The following is a 25997-nucleotide window of genomic DNA, read 5'->3' as shown; positions in this document are numbered from 1 at the left end:
TATTTAATTCTGAAGCTAAAGTCTTTTTGAACGTCTTTCTTTAGAGTTAGAAAGTTTAAGCTCCTAAAACTTAAGATCATGTTGTCCTATTAAGGACAGATTAGTGGGTGGGCAATTACACAGAGTTTCAGTGGCTCCTGCATTATGCAGGCCTAGATGCCTGCTTTTCTGGACTTCATTCCTTTAACATGCCTCTAATGAGTTACTGTATGTGTATATACAATATTTTAGGGCTTAATGAGAACTTGGTTATGCCAGCCAGAGAAGGCGCTTTAGAGCCCACAGGGTTTTGTATGACCTCTGGAGACTAGCTCACGTTATACAGATGATCTGGCCACTGGTAATTAGAAGGTGCATAGCTAACAAGGTTGGCCTGACACCCCGATAAATATCTCCATCTTTATGCTATTCTTGTAACAGGAAGGTATGACTATAGGCATACCTCAGAGATATTGTGGGTTCAGTTCCAGGCCACCTCAATAAAGTGAATATCACACTAAAGTGAGTCACATGAAGTTTTTGGTTTCCCATTGCATATGAGTTATGTTTATTCTATACCATAGTCTATTAAGTGTGCAACAGCATTGTCTTAAAAAATCAATACATATAACTTAATTAAAAATACTTTATTGCAAAAAAATGCTAACCATCATCTGAGCCTTCAGCAAACTGTAATCTCTTTGCTGGTGGAGGGTCTTGCCTCAATGTTGATGGCTGCTGACTGATCAGGGTGCTGGCTGCCGAAGGCTGGGGTGACTGTGGCAATTTCTTAAAATAAGACGACAATGAAATCTGCCATATAGATCGACTCTTCCTTTCGCAAATGATTTCTCTATTACATGCGGTGCTGTTTGATAGCATTTTATCCACAGCAGAAGTTCTTTCAAAATTGGAGACAATCCTCTCAAAACTTGCTGCTGCTTTATCAACTAAGTTTATATAATATTCTAAGTCCTTTGTTGTCATTTCAACAATCTTCACAGCATCTTTACCAGGAGCAGATTCCATCTCCAGAAACTGCTCTCTTTGCTCATCCATGAGCAGCAACTCCTCATCTGTTAGTTTTATCATGAGATTTGCAGCAAGTCAGTCACATCTTCAGGCTCCTCTTCTAATTCTAGTTCTCTGTTTCTACCACATCTGCAGTTACTTCCTCCACTGAAGTCTTGAACCCCTCAAAGACATCCATGAGGACTGGAATCAACTTCTTCCAAACTCCTGTTCATTTTGATATTTTGACCTCTTCGCATGAATCATGAATGTTCTTAACGGCATCTAGAGTGGTGATCCTTTACAGTACGTTTTCAGTGGACTTTGCCCAGATCCATCAAAGGAATCATTACTTATGGTAGCTATAGTCTTATGAAATGTATTTCTTGAGTAAGACTTGAAAGTTGAAACTACTCTTTGATCCATGGGGCTGCAGAATGGATCTTGTGTCAGCAGGCATGTAAACAACATTAATCTCATTGTACATCTCCATCAGAGCTCTTGGGTGATCAGATGCATTGTCAATTAGGGTCATTTTTTTTTCCACATCTTTATTGGAGTATAATTGCTTTACAATGGTGTGTTAGTTTCTGCTTTATAACAAAGTGAATCAGCTATACATATGTTCCCATATCTCTTCCCTCTTGCGTCTCCCTCCCTCCCACCCTCCCTATCCCACCCCTCTAGGTGGTCACACACCACCTAGCTGATCTCCCTGTGCTATGCGGCTGCTTCCCACTAGCTATCTATTTTACGTTTGGTAGTGTATATATATGTCCATGACACTCTCTCACTTTGTCACAGACTACACTTCCCCCTCCCCATGTCCTCAAGTCCATTCTCTACTAGGTGTGTGTCTTTATTGCTGTCTTACCCCTAGGTTCTTCATGACATTTTTTCCCCTTAAATTCCATATATATGTGTTAGCATATGGTATTTGCCTTTCTCTTTCTGACTTACTTCACTCTGTATGACAGACTCTAGGTCCATCCACCTCATTACAAATAGCTCAATTTCGTTTCTTTTTATGGCTGAGTAATATTCCATTGTATATATGTGCCACATCTTCTTTATCCATTCATCTGTTGATGGACACTGAGGTTGTTTCCATCTCCTAGCTATTGTAAATAGAGCTGCAATGAATATTTTGGTACATGACTCTTTTTGAATTATAGTTATCTCAGGGTATATGCCCAGTAGTGGGATTGCTGGGTCATATGGTAGTTCTATTTGTAGTTTTTTAAGGAACCTCCATACTGTTCTCCATAGTGGCTGAACCAATTCACATTCCCACCAACAGTGCAAGAGTGTTCCCTTTTCTCCACACCCTCTCCAGCATTTATTGTTTCTAGATTTTTTGATGATGGCCATTCTGACTGGTGTGAGATAATATCTCATTGTAGTTTTGATTTGCATTTCTCTAATGATTAATGATGTTGAGCATTCTTTCATGTGTTTGTTGGCAGTCTGTATATCTTCTTTGGAGAAATGTCTATTTAGGTCTTCTGCCCATTTTTGGATTGGGTTGTTTGTTTTTTTGTTATTGAGCTGCATGAGCTGGCTGTAAATTTTGGAGATTAATCCTTTGTCAACTGCTTCATTTGCAAAAATTTTCTCCCATTCTGAGGGTTGTCTTTTGGTCTTGTTTATGGTTTCCTTTGCTGTGCAAAAGCTTTGAAGTTTCATTAGATCCCATTTGTTTATTCTCGTTTTTATTTCCATTTCTCTAGGAGGTGGGTCAAAAAGGATCTTGCTGTGATTTATGTCATAGAGTGTTCTGCCTATAATTTCCTCTAAGAGTTTGATAGTTTCTGGCCTTACACTTATGTCTTTAATCCATTTTGAGCTTATTTTTGTGTATGGTGTTAGGGAGTGATCTAATCTCATACTTTTACATGTACCTGTCAAGTTTTCCCAGCACCATTTTTTGAAGAGGCTGTCCTTTCTTCACTGTACATTCCTGCCTCCTTTATCAAAGATAAGGAGACCATATGTGCGTTGGTTTATCTCTGGACTTTCTATCCTGTTCCATTGATCTATATTTCTGTTTTTGTGCCAGTGCCATACTGTTTTGATTACTATAGCTTTGTAGTATAGTCTGAAGCCAGGGAGCCTGATTCCTCCAGCTCCGTTATTCGTTCTCAAAATTGCTTTGGTTATTCGCGGTCTTTTGTGTTTCCATACAAATTGTGAAATTTTTTGTTCTAGTTCTGTGAAAAATGCCATTGGTAGTTCGATAGGGATTGCATTGAATCTGTAGATTGCTTTGGGTAGTAGAGTCATTTGCACAATGTTGATTCTTCCAATCCAAGAACATGGTATATCTCTCCATCTATTTGTATCATCCTTAATTTCTTTCATCAGTGTCTTATAATTTTCTGCATACAGGTCTTTTGTCTCCTTAAGTAGGTTTATTCCTAGATATTGTATTCTTTTTGTTGCAATGGTAAATGGGAGTGTTTTCTTGATTACACTTTCAGATTTTTCATCATTAGTGTATAGGAATGCAAGAGATTTCTGTTCATTAATTTTGTATCCTGCTACTTTACCAAATTCATTGATTAGCTCTAATAGTTTCTTGGTAGCATCTTTAGGATTCTCTATGTAGAGTATCATGTCATCTGCAAACAGTGACAGCTTTACTTCTTCTTTTCCGATTTAGATTCTCTTATTTCCTTTTCTTCTCTAATTGCTGTGGCTAAAACTTCCAAAACTGTGTTGAATAAGAGTGGTGAGAGTGGGCAACCTTGTCTTGTTCCTGATCTTAGTGGAAATGCTTTCAGGTTTTCAGCACTGAGGACGATGTTGGCTGTGGGTTTCTCATATATGGCCTTTATTATGTTGAGGAAAGTTCCCTCTATGCCTACTTTCTGCAGGGTTTTTATCATAAATGGGTGTTAAATTTTGTCGAAAGCTTTCTCTGCATCTATTGCGATGACCATATGGTTTTTCTCCTTCAATTTGTTAATATGGTGTATCACATTGATTGATTTGCGTATATTTAAGAATCCTTGCATGCCTGGAATAAACCCCACTTGATCATGGTGTATGATCCTTTTAATGTGCTGTTGGATTCTGTTTGCTAGTATTCTGTTGAGGATTTTTGCATCTATGTTCATCAGTGATATTGGCCTGTAGTTTTCTTTCTTTGTGACATCCTTGTCTGGTTTTGGTATCAGGGTGATGATGGCCTCGTAGAATGAGTTTGGAAGTGTTCCTCCCTCTGCTATATTTTGGAAGAGTTTGAGAAGGATAGGTGTTAGCTCTTCTCTAAATGTTTGATAGAATTTGCCTGTGAAGCCATCTGGTCCTGGGCTTTTGTTTGTTGGAAGGTTTTTAATCACAGTTTCAATTTCAGTGCTTGTGATTTGTCTGTTCATATCTTCTATTTCTTCCTGATTCAGTCTTGGCAAGTTGTTCATTTCTAAGAATTTGTCCTTTTCTTCCAGGTTGTCCATTTCATTGGCATAGAGTTGCTTGTAGTAATCTCTCATGATCTTTTGTATTTCTGCAGTGTCAGTTGTTACTTCTCCTTTTCCAATTCTAATTCTATTGATTTGAGTCTTCTCCCTTTTTTTCTTGATGAGTCTGGCTAATGGTTTATCAATTTTGTTTATCTTCTCAAAGAACCAGCTTTCAGTTTTATTGATCTTTGCTATCATTTCCTTCATTTCTTTTTCATTTATTTCTGATCTGATCTTTATGATTTTTTTTCTTCTGCTAACTTTGGGGTATTTTTGTTCTTCTTTCTCTAATTGCTTTAGGTGCAAGGTTAGGTTGTTTATTTGAGATGTTTCCTGTTTCTTAAGGTAGGATTGTATTGCTATATACTTCCCTCTTAGAACTGCTTTTGCTGCATCCCATAGGTTTTGGGTCATCGTGTCTCCATTGTCATTTGTTTCTAGGTGTTTTTTGGTTTCCTCTTTGATTTCTTCAGTGATCACTTCGTTATTAAGTACTGTATTGTTTAGCCTCCATGTGTTTGTATTTTTTACAGATCTTTTCCTGTAATTGATATCTAGTCTCACAGCGTTGTGGTCAGAAAACATACTTGATACAATTTAAATTTTCTTAAATTTACCAAGGCTTGATTTGTGACCCAAGATATGATCTATCCTGGGTAATGTTCCATGAGCACTTGAGAAAAATGTGTATTCTGTTGTTTTTGGATGGAATGTCCTATAAATATAATTAAGTCCATCTTTTTAAATGTATAATTTAAAGCATGTGTTTCCTTATGTATTTTCATTTTGGATGATCTGTCCATTGGTGAAAGTGGGGTGTTAAAGTCCCTTACTATGAATGTGTTACTGTTGATTTCCCCTTTTATGGCTGTTAGTATTTGCCTTATGTATTGGTGTGCTCCTATGTTAGGTGCATAAATATTTACAATTGTTTTATCTTCTTCTTGGATCGATCCCTTGATCATTATGTAGTGTCCTTCTTTATCTCTTCTAATAGTCTTTATTTTAAAGTCTCTTTTGTCTGATATGAGAATTGCTACTCCAGCTTTCTTTTGGTTTCTATTTGCATGGAATATATTTTTCCATCCCCTCACTTTGTCTGTACGTGTCTCTAGGTATGAAGTGGGTCTCTTGTAAACAGCATATATATGGGTCTTGTTTTTGTATCCATTCAGCCAGTCTGTGTCTTTCAGTGGGAGCATTTAATCCATTTACATTTAAGGTAATTATCAACATGTATGTTCTATTCCCATTTTTTAAATTGTTTTGGGTCTGTCATTTTAGGTCTTTTCCTTCTCTTGTGTTTCTTGCCTAGAGAAGATCCTTTAGCATTTGTTGTAAAGCTAGTCTGGTGTTGCTGAACTCTCTCAGCTTTTGCTTGTCTGTGAAGGTTTTAATTTCTCCATCAAATCTGAATGAGATCCTTGCTGGGTAGAGTAATCTTGGTTGCAGGTTTTTCTCCTTCATCACTTTAAATATGTCCTGCCAGTCCCTTCTGGCTTGCAGAGTTTCTGCTGAAAGATCAGCTGTTAACTTTATGGGGATTCCCTTGTGTGTTATTTTTCCCTTGCTGCTTTTAATATGTTTTCATTGTATTCAATTTTTGGCAGTTTGATTAACATGTGTCTTGGCATGTTTCTCCTTGGATTTATCCTGTATGGGACTCTCTGTGCTTCCTGGACTTGATTAACTATTTCCTTTCCCATGTTAGGGAAGTTTTTAACTATAATCTCTTCAAATATTTTCTCAGTCCCTTTCTTTTTCTCTTCTTCTTCTGGAACCCCTATAATTTGAATGTTGGTGTGTTTAATGTTGTCCCAGAGGTCTCTGAGACTGTCCCCAGTTCTTTTCATTTTTTTTTTCTTTATTCTGCTCTGCAGTAGTTATTTCCACTATTTTATCTTCCAGGTCACTTATCCGTTCTTCTGCCTCAGTTATTCTGCTATTGATCCCATCTAGAGTATTTTTCATTTTATTTATTGGGTTGTTCATCATTGCTTTTTTCATTTTTAGTTCTTCTAGGTCCTTGTTAAATGTTTCTTGCATTTTCTCTATTCTACTTCCAAGATTTTGGATCATCTTTACTATCATTATTCTGAATTCTTTTTCAGGTAGACTGCCTATTTCTTCTTCATTTGTTAGGTCTGGTTGGTTTTTATCTTCCTCCATCTGCTGTGTGTTTTTCTGTCTTCTCACTTTGCTTATCTTACTGTGTTTGGGGCCTCCTTTTTGCAGGCTGCAGGTTCGTAGTTCCTGTTCTGTTTGGTGTCTGTCCCCAGTGGCTAAAGTTGGTTCAGTGGGTTGTGTAGGCTTCCTGGTGGAGGGGACTAGTGCCTGTGTTCTGGTGAATGAGGCTGGATCTTGTCTTTCTGGTGGGCAGGTCCACGTCTGGTGGTGTGTTTTGGGGTGTCTGTGGACTTATTATCATTTTAGGCAGCTTCTCTGCTAATGGTTGGGGTTGTATTCCTGTTTTGCTAGTTGTTTGGCATAGGGTTTCCAGCACTGTAGCCTGATGGTCGTTGAGTGTAGCTGGGTGTTGGTGTTGAGATGGAGATCTCTGGGAGATTTTCGCCATTTGATATTACATGGAGCTGGGAGGTCTCTTGTGGACCAGTGTCCTGAAGTTGGCTCTCCCACCTCAGAGGCACAGCAGTGACTCCTGGCTGTAGCACCAAGAGCCTTTCATCCACATGGCTCAGAATAAACGGGAGAAAAAGTAGAAAGAAAGAAAGAGCATAAAATAAAATAAAATAAAATAAGGTAAAATAAAGTAAAATTATTAAAATAAAATAACAATTAAGAAAAAAATTTTTTAAATAGTAAAAAAAAAAAATGGACCTAGGACAAATGGTGAAAGCAAAGCTATACAGACAAAATCTCACACAGAAGCATACACACACACACTCAAAAAAAGAGGAAAAGGGGAAAAAATAATAACTCTTGCTCTCAAAGTCCACCTCCTCAATTTGGGATGAATCATTGTCTATTCAGGTATTCCACAGATGCAGGGTACATCATGTTGATTGTGTAGATTTAATCCGCTGCTCCTGAGGCTGCTGGGAGAGATTTCCCTTTTTCTTCTTTGTTCACACAGCTCCCGGGGCAGCTTTGGATATGGCCCTGCCTTGGCGTGCAGGTTGCCAGAGTGCATCTGTTCTTCGCTGAGACAGGACGGGGTTAAAGGAGCCGCTTGATTCGGGGGCTCTGGCTCACTCAGGCCGGGGGGAGGGTGGAGTGTGGATGCTGGGCGAGCCTGCGGTGTCAGAGGCCGGCAGGACATTGCACCAGCCTGAGGCGCGCCGTGCGTTCTCCTGGGGAAGTTGTCCCTGGATCCCGGGACCCTGGCAGTGGCGGGCTGCACAGGCTCCCCGGAAGGAGGTGTGGAGAGTGACCTGGGTTCGCACACAGGCTTCTTGGTAGCGGCAGCAGCAGCCTTAGCATCTCATGCCCATCTCTGGGGTCCGCGCTTTTAGTCGCGGCTCGCGCCTGTCCCTGGAGCTCCTTTAAGCAGCGCTCTTAATCCCCTCTCCTCGTGCACCAGGAAACAAAGAGGCAAGAAAAAGTCTCTTGCCTCTTCTGCAGGTCCAGACTTTTTCCCGGACTCCCTCCCGGCTAGCCGTGGTGCACTAACCCCTTCAGGCTGTGTTCACGCCGCCAGTCCTCTCCAATCAGGGTCATATTTTGAAAAGAATCTTTTTTTCCTGAGCAGTAGGTCTCGACAGTGGGCTTAAAATATTTAGAAAACCATGTTGTAATGAGATGTGCTCTCATCCACGGTTTGTTGTTCCATTTGTAAAGCACAGGCAGAAGAGATTTAGCATAATTCTTAAGGGCTGTAGGATTTTTGGAATGGTAAGTGAGAGCTGGCTTCAACTTAGTCACCACCTGCATTGCATTAGCCCCTAACAAGAGAGTCAGCCTGTCCTTTGATGCTCTGAAGCCAGGCACTGACTTCTCCTCTCTAGCTATGAAAGTCCTAGATGGCTTTTGCTTCCAATAGAAAGCTGTTTCATCTACATTGAAAATCTGATGTTTAGTGTAGCCACCTTCATTATCTTAGCTAGATCTTCTGGATAACTTGCTGCTTCACCATGTACTTTCATATTATAGAGATGGCTTCTTTCCTTAAACCTCATGAACCAACCTCTGCTAGTTTCAAACTTTTCTCCTGAAGCTCCCTTACCTCTCTCAGCCTTCACAGAATTGAAGAGAGTTAGGGCCTTGCTCTGGATTAGGCTCTGGCTTAAAGGAATGTTGTAGCTGGTGTGGTTTTCTATCCAGACTATTAAAACTTTCTACGTATCAGCAAACAAGGCTGTTTCACTTTTTTTTTTTTTTTCTTAACCACATCATGCAGCTTGTGGGATCTTATTTCCCCAACCAGGGATTGAACCTGTGCAGTGAAAGCACCAAGTCCTAACCACTAGACAGCCAGGGAATTTCCAGTTTCACTTTCTTTTTCATGTGTTCACTGGAATAGCACTTTTAATTTCCTTTGAGAGCTTTTCCTTCACATTCATTCACTACTTGGCTAACTGTTGGCACAAGAGGCCTAGCTTTCAGCCTGTCCTGGCTTTCAACGTGCCTTCCCCTCTAAGCTTTCTAGCTTTTGATTTAAAGTGAGAGATGTGCCACTCTCCCTTTTACTTGGACACTTAGAGGCCACTGTAGGGCTATTAATTTGCCTAATTTCAATATTGTTGTGTCTCAGGGAATATGGAGGCCCGACACAAACAACAGTTATCAATTAAGCTTGCTATCATACAGGTGTGGTTCATGGTCCCCCAAAACTATTACAATAGTAACATCAAAGATCACTGATCACAGATCACCATAAAAAATATAACAATAATGAAAACGTTTTGAAATATTGTGAGAATTACCAAAATATGACACAGAGACATGAAGTGAACAAATACTGCTGGAAAAATGGCACCGATTGACTTGCTCAATGCAGGGCTGCCCCAAACATTCAATTTGTAAAAAATGCTCTATCTGCAAAATTCAATAAAGCAAAGTATAATAAAACGAGGTACATCTGTACTTGAAGGAAGAATACAATACTAAAATGCTTGTTTATCAAATAAGTACAATTTAGTATTTCCTCTTGATGCCTGGTTGGCACCTGAGTTTTGTGAGCTAAAATGGAAAGTTCTCTGGAAACTGACATATAGAATGAACCTTTTCTTTTTTTTTTTTTTTTGCGGTACGCGGGCCTCTCACTGTTGTGGCCTCTCCCGTTGTGGAGCACAGGCTCCGGACGCGCACGCTCAGCGGCCATGGCTCACGGGCCCAGCCACTCTGTGGCATGTGGGATGTGGGATGTGGGATCTTCCCGGACTGGGGCACGAACCCGCGTCCCCTGCATCGGCAGGCGGACTCTCAACCTCTGCGCCACCAGGGAAGCCCAGAATGAACCTTTTCTTAAGATGTATACTACTAGTCACAGATATACCAAATATCAGAAGCAAAATTCAAAGTATTTATTTAAGATTTGTACTTTGCTATATCTAAAAGGCTAAGGGCTTATTAAAAAAATCCACAGTATCTGAGAAGACATTTAAGAACAGAACAGGGACAATCTTATGAGAGAATAATGAATCAATGTATCTTGGTGCTTGGTTAAGAATATTAAATCAGCAGGAAACAGGTTCTAAGTTTACTACTGATCAAAATGAAGTAAGAAGGGTAATATCATGTAATATGTAATTTTTTGTTTTCTGACAAAAGAAAGCACACAAAATTCACCTGCAGAGAAAATACCTTTTCTAGAACTAAATTCCAGTAAAGGTTTTATGAATCCTTGAAAACACTGGCAAGTTAGAAACATCATTTTCATCCTTGGTTGTTTATAAATACTGTAAAATGAGAATTTATAAAGGTGTATATACATTCTCTTTCAAATAAACTTTACATAGATGTGGTTCTTATTCAGTTCATCATCAGAAAATAAGCATCACTATAAAGACTCACCCATTCATCAAAACTAAGACTCTAATTTCTTACTTACCTCCAAACCCCTTCTCCTAAATCTGGTTTCTAAATAAAAAATTAGTACCTTCACTCATTTCTACTTAAAAATTCTTGGCCCTTTCAAGAGGACTTGATTAGATACAGGATTTAAGAAATGGGAATTCCCCATAATGAATGAGCACAATTTAACTCTTGCCTTCTTCAAAATAGTAAAGTCAACATCCATAGAAACACTCACCCTGGTCATTGTATCGAGACAGATCGGCCTGGCTGATGTAGAGGTCATGATCACTATCTAGTTCCCAGAATTTACAATAAATAACATAGAAGTGTTCATAGGAGAAATAATCTGTGATTTGGTTTATATCTTCCTCTTCTTCCAAAAGTGCTAGAGTCTGAAATGGTATGAATAGAAGGATTAATTTATTTTAAAAATATGAAGACCCAGATTTGGCCATTATATAGATCCCAGTTAATTTTTACTCTAAACTGAATTAAAAATTTTGGTTTTGGTACCAAACCAGGAAATTTAGTAGGCAATCTCATCCTACCTTTTAATCAATTGATCAACCTATAAGCATTTACATGCTCCGTAATATTCTTAGCAAAGACTTAGATGCTACGGAGGATTTAAAAGCAGGGAAAGGGAAGAGCTATCACCAAGGGGACTGCAGCCTATCAGAGGTCCCCAGACTAGCAAGCACAGAACAATCAGACAACAGACTTTTAATTACATGGCCATAAACTCACATTACTTTTAACTTTTCAAAGTTAAAAGACTGATCTTCTATCTATTCTATTATGAAGAGTGGGCATCCACATGCAGGGTTTGGTTTTGTAATGGCATCAAGTTTACCATAAAGGTGACTTATTTATACCATTGTGATAGTGTGGGGTAGCCTGGCATAGAAGGCATGGAGGGTAGAGCTGCAGGGCCCTGAGCTGGAAATAAGCCTGGGTCTCCCCTGACTCACTGTGTGCCCCTAGGGAAAACACCAGAAACAGTAATTTTTGAGCCCAGAATTCTTATAATAAGCCAAATTATCATATAAATGGGCAGATAAATGAAGATGTTTTTAGAAAGAGTCAGAAAAAAGATAAACCATAAGGAAACTTAGGAAATAGAAAAAACAAAGTGAGACGACAGAAATAAGACCAGATATATCAACAGTCACAACAAAGGTAAATGAGTTAAATCTCCCTATTAAAAGATTTTCAGATTGAGAATAAAACCCAAACCCCAAAAGCAGATCTAGGTATATGCTGTCCATTAAGAGAGAAGTCTGAATTAAAATTTAAAAGCAAGGTTAAAACATGTACTAGCTAAATCTTCAAAAGAAAATAAAATGGAATTCCAGTATTTACATTTTAGAAAATAATTTTTATCAAAGTAATACTCTTGTATTACGAAATAGTCATCTTTCTTATAATGTTTTTCACCTTGAATTCCAAATTATGGTAAAAGCCACTCAATGAAAGATTTTGCAGCCAGTAAAAATTATAAAGTCTATATAGAAACAAAGGAAAATCATGACATGGTAAGTGTAAAATACAGGATATAAGATTGTACACATTAAGAACTATATTAAATTCTAAAATCCAAATATGCATATGAATGAGATTAGACGAACATATACAAGAATATTAGTTTTATTAGGGTGGTAAAATATGCTTTTTCTTCTGTTTTCCAAACTTGCTTGTAATGTTTTTTTTATAAGATGCTCTTTAATGTGTATAAATGTACACACAGAATATGTACAATAAAACAAATATCTTGAGAAGCAGGGAGCTCTTATTTTCATCTACTGGACTGTCATAAAATGAAAAAAATGAATAACTTCTGCTGTTGGTGAGTATGTAAATTTAAGTATGAACTAGTGCAGGAGTTTAGTAGGGTAACTTGGCAGGATGTATCAAATTAAAAATGCACATGCCGGGCTTCCCGGGTGGTGCAGTGGTTGAGACTCCGCCTGCCGATTCAGGGGACATGGGTTCGTGCCCCGGTCCGGGAAGATCCCACATGCCGTGAGCCATGGCCACTGAGCCTGCGTGTCCGGAGCCTGTGCTCTGCAATGGGAGAGGCCACAAGAGTGAGAGGCCCACATACCGCAAAAAAAAAAAAAAAAAAAAAAAAAATGCACATGCTATTTGATCCAGTATTTTCCCTCCAGTACTCTATTTTAGAGAAATTCTTACTCATATACACACAAGAGGAAAGTATAAGGATGTTCACTGCATTATTGTAATAGGGAGATAATGAAAGTGAACTGAACATCTTCAGTAGAGAAGTATGTAATTACAGTACAGCCATGCCAGATTACGCAATAGTTAAAAGAATGAGATAGATTTATATGAATGGAAATGAAAAAACATCAAGACATACTGTTAAGTTAAAAAAAGTTAACAGAGTAATAAGTATGGTCTCACATATTAAAAATAATTCAAAAAAGCAGCCACACAGAACAAAACTATATACTCCACACATACAATATATACTCCACACACACACACACACACACACACACACACATATACAGAGGAATAAAACCACAGATAACATGGGTTCCCTCTGGTAAAGGGAGTGAAATGGCAGGGTGAAGAGATAGTGACCTCTGCTTATTATTCTATATACGTTTATGTTATTTGAATATTTTATGAGCATACCTTCATGTACTAAGAGGAAGACTAAGGAGAGGGGTAGGGAAGAAAATAGAGGGAAGTAGAACACTTGAGTTCTATTTCCAGTTCAACCACTTATTTTGCTGTGTGATCTTATCCAAGTCATTCAACCATATGAATTTTACCATCAGTAAAAAAAATATGGATTATAATAATGATCTAGAAATATAAAACTCTAATGTGCTTCAGGAATGTGAGGGATTATTATCATTTTTAAAAAATTAATTTATTTTTGGCTGCATTGGGTCTTTGTTGCTGCCCGTGGGCTTTCTCTAGTTGTGGGTAGTGGGGGCTACTCTTTGTTGCAGTGTGTGAGCTTCTCTTGCTGTGGAGCACAGGCTTTAGGCATGCGGGCTTCAGTAGTTGTGGCTCACGGGGCTCTAGAGAGCAGGCTCAGTAGTTGTGACGCACAGGCTTAGTTGCTCTGCGGCATGTGGGATTCTCCCGGACCAGGGGTCAAACCCGTGTCCCCTGCATTGGCAGGCAGATTCTTAACCACTGTGGCACCAGGGAAGCCCCTATCATTCTTAAGGTGTAAGGCCTTTTTAATGGAATTCTTGCCATCTCAACCCATACCACATTACCTCTTGAGAGCCCAGGCAGACACCAGGTGTTCAGTAAATATTAATAATGACCGTGATGATGACTTTTCATTTATTAGAATAAAAGGTGTTTGCATATTTATTATGGATTGCTAATTTTGCCAAGTCTTCATTACTTTGTCTGTCCCAGATGAAGATGGGAAAAACAGAGTGTAAATAAGGTTGTATTATTTGCTTAAGCTTCATTTAGTATGATTTACTTAAAGTAAAATATTTCATTTTCTTTCAAGTGTGACCAATTCTACTTTTTTTAGGTTAATAGAAGAGCTTGAACAATCAGGCATGAAGATTGCCTCGGTTAAAGGCTCCCACTAGTGGTCAATACTTTCTCATTTGGTAAAATAAATAAAATAATTGAATGAAATGCATTCTTTCTTAAAAGGAATTTTTAGTATTTTTCTCTAGCAGGAGATGGATAAAGAGTCACTGCTAAAAGGAACAAGTTGAAATTCCTCCATTTCTTTTGCAAGGCCCTTCCCAACCTGGCCCTGTCTCACCCCTCAGGCCTCATCACTGGTCACTCTCCTTGGAGCCTGTGGCCACTTAAGACTGTTCTGCAGTTCCTGAACGGGCCACTTTCATGCTTCTGGGCCTTTGTTTATGCTGCTTCCTCTATCTGGAATCCCCTTTTCTTTTGATTTCTTTATCTTGGTAAACTCCTGATATCTCTAAGGTCAAGATCACATGCCAGTCCTACTGTGAAGCCTTCACTGCATGTTTATGATACATTTCTGTGGAATTTTTCAAGTCAGGTGTGGCTGTCTGTGCCCTTTTCTCTTTTGCTCCACAGTGCATGCCCTGATGCAAAAATTTCTTGTTATTCATCTTTGTTCCCCCAACACATTCCAGGTATCTGATAACTGCTTAACAACTGAAAGTAGTGACAGGGCTTTGCACACAATAAGCACTCAAATATTTGTTAAATGAAGTAAGATTATTATTTAAATTGCTCCTTATATATGAATTTCAATGAGAGGCATACTTGCAAAAAGTTGCTTTTTCTTATCTCTGTTGCAGTAATTTTTCCACTCCAAGATCTGTTGACTGTGTAGAATATTCTCTGAATAACCTGGTTCCAAAAGGAAAACAAAACCAAATAAAAACATTAAAGATATCTATTACTTTATCAAAGGCCATCTTTTGAACATTCTTTGAACCAAGCTAAGTTTTGGCCTTTTGATTATATCAAGTGTAATTTCTAGTAAAAATTAATACTATATTAAAAAAGTCTACATCCATATAGTTTGCATCTGCCCTTATAATTCTAATAAAAAAATTCTTTGCTCACAAGTCGGCATTTCCCAGGTGCCTACATGTCACTTTCATTTTTACCTCTCATATAGGGATTCAAGTAGTGCTTATTAGGCTAGATGTTTCTGGAAGGCATATGAGGTGGGAAATCTGCACTGGGGTGGCTTAACAATTAATTACTGGGTCAGAAGAATGGCTGCCAACATGGTATGATTCAAGAGGGCATATTTTGGTTATTATAGCCTTATCCATTGGAGTTTTGAAGACTTCTGAACTCTCTCTGGAAACTCAGATACATCTGGGATAGTTTATATCCCGAGTCCTTATTTAGGCATGAACAGTTTTGTTACTAACTAGTGTTTTAATAAGTTTAACAAAGGTGAAACTCTGGAGAAGACCCTGGACAAGATGGGAGAGAAGGAGGATGGGTGGCAAAGGTGTCTGAAATGGAGGATGTATGTGCTGTTGTGTAGGGGAGGACTGGAGAAGGAAGACAGGCTGCAATCCTGGAGGTAGGAGGCCACAGAGCATTCTTAACACTTTTACCTGGGGTTATTCCCACCCATTTAATTTGCACTTGACCTATTAGGGTTTTTTCTTTTTTTTCTTTTCTTCTTCGAAAGGAAGCAAGGGTGAGAAGAGCAATTAAGCAGCTTTTTTGGTACTTTGGCTTTAGTTTTGATTATCTAATGATATGGAAATCCTGTATCCTTGGTGGTTTTTATCATAGAAGAGGTTAGATCCCCTTTTTAGGCTATTTTAGTGCAAGAAGAACAAAAAGAGAAGACATTTGGACATCTAGCCTAAGAGTAGGCCTAATGAGGAACCAAACCACTATTCTGTTTCTGGATTCCTTATCAAAGAGAGTGATTCCCAAAAATAACAGGAAAAAAGTAGCCTCAGGATGAAGGTCCAGACTTGTGCTGCCCGGCACACCTCACCCCATCTCGCTACCAGTGCTAACTCCTCCCGACCCTTCAGCATCTAGCTCAGTTACCAACTCCATAGGAAGCCCCAGCACAGGCACTTGGGTCAAGCAGTCTTCTGTGCTCCTGATGTCACCTGAGTCTCCTTCATTCATCCTGTGGTTATATTCTCAACACAGGTCCACCTGATTGTCATCACCTCCAAATTCTAAGGAACCTGATCTCTTTTCACTTGCATCCCAGTGCCTGATATGTTGCTCTGCCTATATCATCAGGTGGTCAATAACTGCATGATAATTTAAAAAACTGAGGTATAATTAACATACATTATATTAGTTTTAGGTGTACAACATAATGATTTGATATTTGTATATATTGTGAAATAATCGCCACAATAAGTCTAGTGAACATCCATTTCCACGGTTACAGAATTTTTCTTTCTTGTGATGAGCACTTTTAAGATTTACTTTCTTGGTAACTTTCAAATATTTAGTACAGTATTATGAACTATAGTCACCATGCTGTAAATTACATCCCCATGACTAATTTATTTTACAACTGGAAGTTTATACCTTTTGATTCCCTTCACCCATTTTGCCTTCTCCCCACCTCCTGCCTCTGGCAGCTCCCAATCTGTTCTCTGTGTTTGTGAGCGTTCTTTTTTTTTTTTTTTTTAAGATTTATATCATACAGTATTTGTCTTTCTCTGACTTATTTCACTTAGCATAATGCCCTCAAGGTCCATCCATGGTGTTGCAAATGGCAGGATTCCACTCTTTTCTTATGGCTGAGCAATATTCCATTGTATTCCACATCTTCTTTATCCATTCATCTGTGGATGAACACTTAGGTTGTTTCCATTTATTGGCTATTATAAATAATGACACAGTAACACAGGGGTGCATGTATCTTTTCAAGTTACTGTTTCCATTTCCTTTGGATAAATACCCAGAAGCGGAATTGCTGGATCATACAGTAATTCTATTTTAGTTTTTTTGAGGAACCTCCTTTGGCTGCACCAATTTACATTCCCACCAAGAATGCACATGAGTTCCTTTTTTTCCACATCCTTGTTATTTCTTGTCTTTTTGATGATAGCCATTCTAACAAGTGTGAGGTGATATCTCACTTTAGTTTTGATCTGAATTTCCCTGATTAGTAATGTTGAACATCTTTTCATGTACCTGTTGGCTATCTGTATATCTTCTTTGGAAAATTGCTTGATAAATTAATGAGATTGGAAAGCTGTGTAACAAAGACTTCCATGTTATATTTGTGATAGAGACATATGGGTTGGATTCATAGCTAATTGAATAACTCTATCCAAAGTTTTGAATAGCAGATGGATACTAACCTAGGAAAGTTCTCTAATTAATATTTTACATAAAATCAGTACTGTTGTCTATGATTTATAGATAGATTGCATATAAGATGTACAGAAAATATAAAACAGGGAACTGTATACAAAATTATTGTGAAAGAGACTACTAATGTAGTTGTGTTTACTCTTGAGGAATAAATAAGACCACAGTATAGATGTGACCATGATCTGAATGGTTATCAGGTGGAAGAAGAAGTTGATTTGTTTTGTACTGCATCAGAGGGTAGAAATAGAACTGGAACTACTAGAATTACTGGATAGAAATGCCCTTACTGGTTAGAAATGCTTCAATGTAAACAAGAGTTTCCTAACATTAGCCTTATGAAGCAATGGGTTGTATGAAGTAGTGAGGTTTCTTCTCACCACAATTATTTAGGCAGAAGCTCACAGGATTCCCGTGTTAGGTGGGAGCTGGGACTAGCTGGTGTCTACAACTTCTCTACTGGCCCCAGTCACTCAGACTCTGAGTGAGGTGCTTCAGGGAAGAGAAAGTATTTTATTCAACACTGTATTTTTAGCACTAGCTTCACAAAAGTTCCTATAAAAAAGATGGAGGATTTTAGGCCAGAAATTATATATATGAAAATAAAAATTAAGAATATCTTTTATCATAGTTCCACGTCTTCTCTCTCAAGTTAAAGTCAATTTCAATACATATTATTACACCAAACTTTTCTTTGTTGCACATTATTAGATTTTTGTCCTTATTTCTTGATTTTGAATGTAAATTTATCTTAAAGTCTAAGTTTCCTGTCTATCTAAATTTTGTATATATATACCCCTCAAATATTTTATATTACTTATGGAGGTACTATATAACACTTAAAATTATAAAACTTTAATCTGTATTTATTTTTATTTTATTCTTTTCTTCATCTTTTGTTCTTTTGACAGAATTTTTAAAATTCATAAACATTTTGAATGTTAAGTAATTTCCTATTTTTAGCCTCTGCTAACCTACTTGTCTCATACTGTAATAAAATGTACCTGTATTCCATTTTTCCATAGCCCAAAATCTCCTTATTCAGTGGCCCCTTACATCAGCACATTTATTGGTTTCCACACAACTGATTCAGCATTTTAGCTTATCGAGGTAGGGGCACCATCTAGTGGTGAGAGTATGTAACTGCTGGTTCTACATTAATTACAGTTGTTTTTTTTCCCCCCTAACTTTTTTGGTCTACCAGTTTTAGGTTTTTAAAAAGAAATTAATCAAAAATTTAAAAATATAAAAAAAAGTAAAAATTAATAATAGTAAGAAAAACTGTTTACTATCAGTGAGAGAAATGAAATTTGATAATTTTTCACCAAGGAATCTCTAGTCAACTTGACAATTTGAATTGTAAGTCAGTCTCCTTTCTTTTTCTTTATATCTATTGAAGTGGAAAACTCTAATTCACAATTAGAGGTCACCAGGAATAGAAGTATGTGTTTGGTGGTTCTGTCAGAGTTTTTGATAAGCAGATTAAATGCAGACACAGAAATTACAGAGAGATTGCTCTTTGTAGATGACTTTAATGCAGATGAACAACTCAATGCTGGAAGCCTGGCTCTTCTATTAGGCGGTGTGTGTGTGTGTGTGTGTGTGTGTGTGTGTGAATGGGTTCCTGATCCACTCTAGTCACTATGGCTCTGAAAAGTATTTCTTCATGGTCTCCTGCAGAACTTGGACTTAAACAAAACTATCTAATAAAAATGATTTCTTTCTCTGTCAAAAGAAAACGTTCTCAAGGGGAAAGAGTTAAGCTATTAGTGATGAGCAGTTTCCACCAGTTTAGCCATTTTAGGAAATATCACTACCTTGTCCTTAACAATGAAAATCCTGACATTTCAGCCTGGAGTGATAGATTCAGGCCAATCAAGACACTGAATACACCACTAAGACACCATCTGAGCAAGCCACAGAAATATCTTTACTGCCAGCACCAATATCACAAAAAGTTATTTTCAATATTATCACTAATTTTAAAACCTCACATGAGTACCTCTTTCCTCAAAAGTCAGCATATGCCAGTAAGGATAAGCAGAGCCTTATTCACTGGCAATTTCTTTGCATAGTATGCAAACCTGCAAACTCAAGGGCTACAATTTGCTGGTATTTCCAATTCTCATTTTCATTCGATATCAAGAGGCTTATTTCTCACTTGCCAACTCTTCTCTGGAAATAAAGGAGAACGTGGAGTGACTCTGCTCTTATTTAGGTAGTGATGTCCTTTTTTGCTGTATGTAAATTTGGTGTTCTGCCTTTCCATTCTAAAACAGCTGACAAAATACTTAACTAAACAAACAAATAAAAAGTCTTTTCCTGTAGCATAGGTTTTCAGTGATAAATGGAAAATAAAAGTTGCCCAAATTTTCTTCATTGTATATGTGCCACACATAAGCTAATACTTGAGTCATACACTGTGTAAGCAGTTTCTTCCAACTGTAAAGTGAAATAACTGAATAACTCTACCATGCAAACAAAATATGTTAATTGTCCTATACTGTATGCCACTGAGAGTATATATTCAACAGGGTCATATGATAAATTAATTTTGCTTTTTTTGAGATATCTGTCATTAATTCTGAGGCTGATCTTTGTAAGTTTCTTGGAAATACTGTTATCTTTGCCATGAGCAGGGTAGAGAATGACACTTCTCTAATTTGGTTACTTCTATGCCATTAGCAACAAAATTAATTAATTTCATACTAGAAAGCTTATTTTTTATTTTTTTATAGAAAAATTCACTGTACTCTGAAATAACCTAAAACTTTCAATGACTTCATGTCATTATCTGACCAAATTTCATAATAGAAAAGGCACTGGGTAGAACAGATAACCAGTCCAATAAAATTGTTTCTAGGTATTCAGTGTGATGCTTTTCATTTGCATCTTTCTGTTTTGGAGGGTAGTATGAGATTATCACAACAGTAGGTACACTTATCTCAGGATATACAGATTCACATTCTGTATTCTCAGTTAGATCTTATTTACTACTTACGTTATGATGTTTTGAGTTGCCCCATTATCATTATTTCACAAGTATTTTACACTTTAATGACTACTACTGAGCAATGGATTCATTTTAAAAAAAATTTTTATTGGAGTATAGTTGATTTACAAAGTTGTATTAGTTTCTGCTTACAACAAAGTGAATCAGCTATACTGGATTCATTTTTGTGAACTGGGGATAAAGCAGCATAATACTAACAATAAAGCATAAATTTAAGAAATGTAAACAATAATATGCAAATGTCACGCAAATATGTCAGCAGCAATAATTAATTGGATCCTGTTAATTGACCTATGTAGTTCTTTTTGTTCAACGACTAACATACTAGCATTTCTCAGAAAATGTGAATTATATGTGAACAAAATGGTTTCATGGCTTTGCACTCTTCCTAAAACTTCCTGGGGGCCACTTGCTAGATGACTATAGACCATCATAGGTCCAGCGATCATACTTCAATAAATACCAAACTAGAAAGTGTATAGAAGGAAAATTTATCTCTTTTATAATTCTGTTCTTTAATATCTTTTCTAAGAACAAATCCCAATAAAAGGTTGCTCTGTAGACAGCATTCTCTGAATTGGTAGAAGGTTGGTCTAGATTATCTTTAAGATCTTTTCTAATTCTTGAGATTCTAATATACTATTAATACATCCTTAGTTTATAGAACAGTCAGCAATCAGAACCCAATAATTCCTATTGGAATTGAAACCAGGGTTATGTATAGAATTCTTAAGCATGAATAACTTCACTTATTCACTCAATAAATACTTACTGTGTATCTATTATGTGCCAGGCACTATTCTAGGTATTGGAGATATAGCAACATCTAAATATAGACAAAGTCCCTCCTCTCATGGAGTTTATGTTATAGAGAAGGAGATGGACAATAAACAAAAAATTTACGTATCAGTGATATAGGCGCTAAGAAGGAAAATAAAGCAGAACAAAGGAACAGAAGTGTAGAGGAAGGGGACAGGCAGAAGAAGGGTGAAGAAGGCAGAGGGTGATCAGGGAAGGTCTCACTAAGAAGGGTATGTCTGAGCACACATCTGGATGAAGTGAGGGAGTGAGTCATGTGGAAATCTGTAGGAAGAGCATTCCAGGCAGAGGAAAGAGTAAGAACAAAGCACCTGAGGCAGAAGCAGGTTTGCTCTGTTCCAGGAACAGAGAGGAGGCAGGCCGTTGTTGCTGAAGCAGAGTGATGAGATGGGGAAACACTGGAGGGTCTGAGCAGAGGAGTGACATGGTCTGACTTATATTTTCAAAGGATAACTCTGCTTTGTGGAGACTAGACTGTAGGGCAATGAGGGTGTAAGTAGGGAGACCAATTAGAAGGAATCTATGTGAAACACAAGGATGAGTGGCTGGGCCAGGGTGATTGTAGTGGAGGTAGTTTAGTAGAGTGTTGTGGTTAACAGGCAAAAATAACTTCTGAGATACTCTTGGATGACAGTGACACCTTATGGTTCAAATAAAGTCTTATAAAGTTTTATGACAGAAGAGAATCAATGTAAAAGCAAATAATGAAGTTCCTACAGTAGAAAAAGAATGGTAGTATTCTGTAACTCAACAGAAACCAACAAATTCGTAGCCAACAAAAAGTGCCCTAAGAATGAGAGGGCCTTCCTCAGAGGAGACTGTTCTATTTACCAGAGGCAGGGATCATCTCCCCCGGGTATGGCTGTGAATGTGAGGTGTGCCCTGAGGTTGGTTCAGCTGTGGAGTTCTTCCAAAGATAATCTGGAAGCTAGGGCAGAGAATGCCTGGTGTGGCTGCAGTATGAGCTGTAGGCCTGTGTGCTCTCACTCATACTGCATGCCCTGCCTGTGACTGACCAAATGAGGCTGTGTATGAGAAACATGGGATGAGAACACCCCACAAAATAGGAGATTGTGATCATGTTATTTTAAATTCTTACATGATTTGTTTTCTGATTACATACAATCTATTTTTCATTATCATTTCAGTTCTAACTTTGAGGCACTATAGATACATCTTTTTTTGGAAAAGGATGTTGAAAATTCTTTTCAGTATTATTTGCAAATGCTAAAGATCAACTGGGTATCAATATTAATGATACAGCAAAAGGTATACCTCATAATACCAGACCGAATGAGCATATCACTTAAATTTTATATACAAGAGACCTCTTAAGCGCTGGACACATATAAGAAGGCAAATAGATAGAAATAACTAATTCAATTTTACTTCCTTCCACTTAAAATAATCATTATAGCCCATTTTGCATAAAGATCTGAAAGCCTGGATACTAGATAATGACAAAAAGGAGACTTACAGAGTTATATTAAGACAAAAAGGGACTCGGCCTACCGTGGTGATGTAGCGGGAGTGGAATTCTGGAGCATCTTTCAGGAACGTGAGGCCAGGATGTGTATCTACCACATCCTGAAAAAGAACAAAACCAAACTAAATTAACAAACATACCCAAAAAATCCCCAAGACACCTACAGAATTTTTTTCCCTCTTGTAGAATACTTGCCAGTTGAGCAAACTCGCTGTTTCAGAATATTGAACAATGTACTTAAAATTTAATTAGTACTTTATTAAATTCAAATATTTCACAAGCATACTTATGTTTGTTTTTGAACAGTATATGTCAATAAAAAGTTAAAATTTTAAGTTAGCTATATTTGGTGATTTATGAATCAAATGTCTTACAGGTACATACTGTAATTCTAACATGCATGTCCAGGAAATTCATCCCACAGATCTTGGTAGGGATTGCTAAGTGAAATTTACACAGAAAGGATGATAGACACAAGCCCACTAGAACGATTCTTTCTCAAACTACAGACATGGGAAATTTTTTGGGAAAAAAATAGCCTTGTAGCCAAATAGCTTTAAATCTATGTTAAGTTCTATGAACCAGCTAATGTTCATCAAAATAACTGTGTTGACAAATGTGTTTTCCAATTTAGGATTTTATTTATTTTAAAATCTGATATTTTGTTCTCATGGAAGACTATTAGAATATTAAATCCTTGAAATACTGTTTTTATTTTCTAATTAGGTTTTAAAAGCACTTTGAATGAGCCTAGAGAACCTAATGGAGATAATTACTGTTAATTTAATAACCAGAGGCAACAGCAATGCTAACATAGATATAATCTATTAATTGGCTAGTCATGAATGGACAGACATCAGTTATATCTCTTTCCTTTGTTTCTTCAGAGCAGTTAGCTATTCATACCTACCCATACAGTCTAAAACCAATGGACCTTACTATTTCTTTAAATTTTATTTGAAAATAATTTTAGACTTACAGAAAATTGCAAAAATTTTATAGAGAGATTTCCTACATATTTCTCCCAGCTTCCCATAATGGTAACAACTTACAAACCATAGTACAATTATCAAAACTAGGAAATGAACATTGATGTAATGCTAAACTACAGACCTTATTCAAAAATTTCCAGCTTTTCCCCTAATCCGTTTTTTCTGTTCCAGGATCCTAACTGCATTAGTTCTTGTGTCTCATTGGTCTCTCCCAATCTGTGGCAGTTCTTCAGTCTTTCCTTTTATTTCATGATTCTGACACTTTATGAGTTCTGGTTAGTTTTTCTGTAGAATGTCTCTCAATGTGGCATTGTCTGGTATTTCCTCATCATTAACGTTACACACTTTTAATGGGTATACCACAGAAGTGATGTTGTGTCCTTTTCAGTCTTACAAGGAGTATGTGATGCTGATATGTTTTACAACTTGTGTTAATTTTAGAACACACTTGGTTAAAGTGGTATCTGCTGGGTTGCCACCATAAATTTATTATTACCCCTTAATAAATGATAAATATCATGCGGGAGATACTTTAAGACACTGCTAATATCCTGTTTCTCTGAAAACTTGTGCCCACAGATTTCAGCAGCCATTGATGGAAACTGACTGTGGCATTTATATAGTGGTGTTTACCTTATTTATTTATTTATTAAACATCTTTATTGGAGTATAATTGCTTTACAATGGTGTGTTAGTTTCTGCTTTATAACAAAATGAACCAGCTACACATAAACATATATCCCCATATCTCTTCCCTCTTGCATCTTCCTCCCACCCTCCCTATCCCACCCCTCTAGGTGGTCACAAAGCACCGAGCTGATCTCCCTGTGCTATGAGTCTGCTTCCCACTAGCTATCTACTTTACATTTGGTAGTATATATAAGTCCATGCCACCCTCTCACTTCGTCCCAGCTTACCCTTCCCCCTCCCCGTGTCCTCAAGTTCATCCACTACATCTGCATCTTTATTCCTGTCCTGCCCCTAGGTTCTCCATAACCATTTTTTTAAGATTCCATATATATGTGTTAGCATATGGTATTTGTTTTTCTCTTTATGACTTACTTCAGCCTGTATGACAGACTCTAGGTCCATCCACCTCACTACAAATACCTCAGTGTCATTACTCTTTATGGCTGAGTAATATTCCATTGTATATATGTGTCACATCATCTTTATCCATTCAGCTGTTGATGGACACTTAGGTTGCTTCCATGTCCTGGCTATTGTAAACAGTGCTAAAATGAACATTGTGGTACATGACTCTTTTTGAATTATGGTTTTCTCAGGGTATATGCCCAGTAGTGGGATTGCTGGGTCGTATGGTAGCTCAATTTTTAGCTTTTCAAGGAACCTCCATATTGTTCTCCGTAGTGGCTGTATCAATCTACATTCCCAACAACAATGCAAGAGGGTTCCCTTTTTTCCACACCCTCTCCAGCATTTATTATTTGTAGATTTTTTGATGAAGGCCATTCTGACTGGTGTGAGGTGATACCTCAGTGTAGGTTTTTTTTTTTTTTTTTTTTTTTTTGCGGTATGCGGGCCTCTCACTGTTGTGGCCTCTCCGGTTGTGGAGCACAGGCTCCGGACACACAGGCTCAGCGGCCATGGGTCACGGGCCCAGCCGCTCCGTGGCATGTGCTATCCTCCTGGACTGGGGCATGAACCTGTGTCCCCTGCATTGGCTGGTGGACTCTCAACCACTGCGCAACCAGGGAAGTCCCACATTTATGTCTTTAATCCATTTTGAGTTTATTTTTGTGTATGGTGTTAGGGAGTGTTCTAATTTCATTCTTTTACATGTGGCTGTCCAGGACTACTTACTGAAGAAGCTATCTTTTCTCCACTGTATATTGTGGCCTCCTGTATCAAAAATAAGGCGATAATATGTGCGTGGATTTGTCTCTGGGCTTTCTATCCTGTTCCATTGATCTATATTTCTGTTTTTGTGCCAGTATCATACTGTCTTGATTACTGTAGCTTTGTAGTATAGTCTGAAGTCAGAGAGCCTGATACCTCCAGCTCTGTTTTTCTTTGTAAGGATTGCTTTGGCTATTCGGGGTCTTTTGTGTTTCCATACAAATTGTAAAATTTTTTGTTCTAGTTCTGTGAAAAATACCATTGGTAGTTTGATAGGGATTGCACTGAATCTGTAGATTGCTTTGGGTAGTATAGTCATTTTCACAATGTTGATTCTTCCAGTCCAAGAACATGGTATACCTCTCCATCTGTTTCTATTATCTTTAATTTCTTTCTTCAGTGTCTTATAGCTTCTGCATATAGGTCTTTTGTCTCCTTAGGTTGGTTTATTCCTGGGTATTTTATTCTTTTTGTTGCAATGGTAAATGGGAGTGTTTCCTTAATTTCTCTTTCAAATTTTTCATCATTAGTGTATAGGAATGCAAGAGATTTCTGTGCATTAATTTTGTATCCTGCTA

General features: G+C 37.6%; 1 protein-coding gene across 2 annotated transcripts in view; it reads right to left on the bottom strand.

The window, feature by feature from the left end:
* PPP2R3A (protein phosphatase 2 regulatory subunit B''alpha) overlaps window positions 1–25997 on the bottom strand; it is a 165253-nt gene that overhangs the window by 67429 nt on the left and 71827 nt on the right. For both annotated transcript variants that reach the window (XM_065876145.1, XM_065876146.1), the window contains exons 5-7: window positions 22594–22668; window positions 14691–14777; window positions 10666–10822 (exon numbers count right to left, since the gene is read on the bottom strand). In XM_065876145.1, the coding sequence (XP_065732217.1) occupies window positions 10666–10822; window positions 14691–14777; window positions 22594–22668 (319 nt within the window). The remainder of the gene's footprint in view (window positions 1–10665; window positions 10823–14690; window positions 14778–22593; window positions 22669–25997) is intronic.

This window comes from Phocoena phocoena, chromosome 4 (genome assembly GCF_963924675.1).
Source record: "Phocoena phocoena chromosome 4, mPhoPho1.1, whole genome shotgun sequence".
Classification (NCBI taxonomy): domain Eukaryota; kingdom Metazoa; phylum Chordata; class Mammalia; order Artiodactyla; family Phocoenidae; genus Phocoena; species Phocoena phocoena.
The sequence above is the reverse complement of the archived record's forward strand: the minus strand, read 5'-3'. Positions and strand labels throughout refer to the sequence as shown.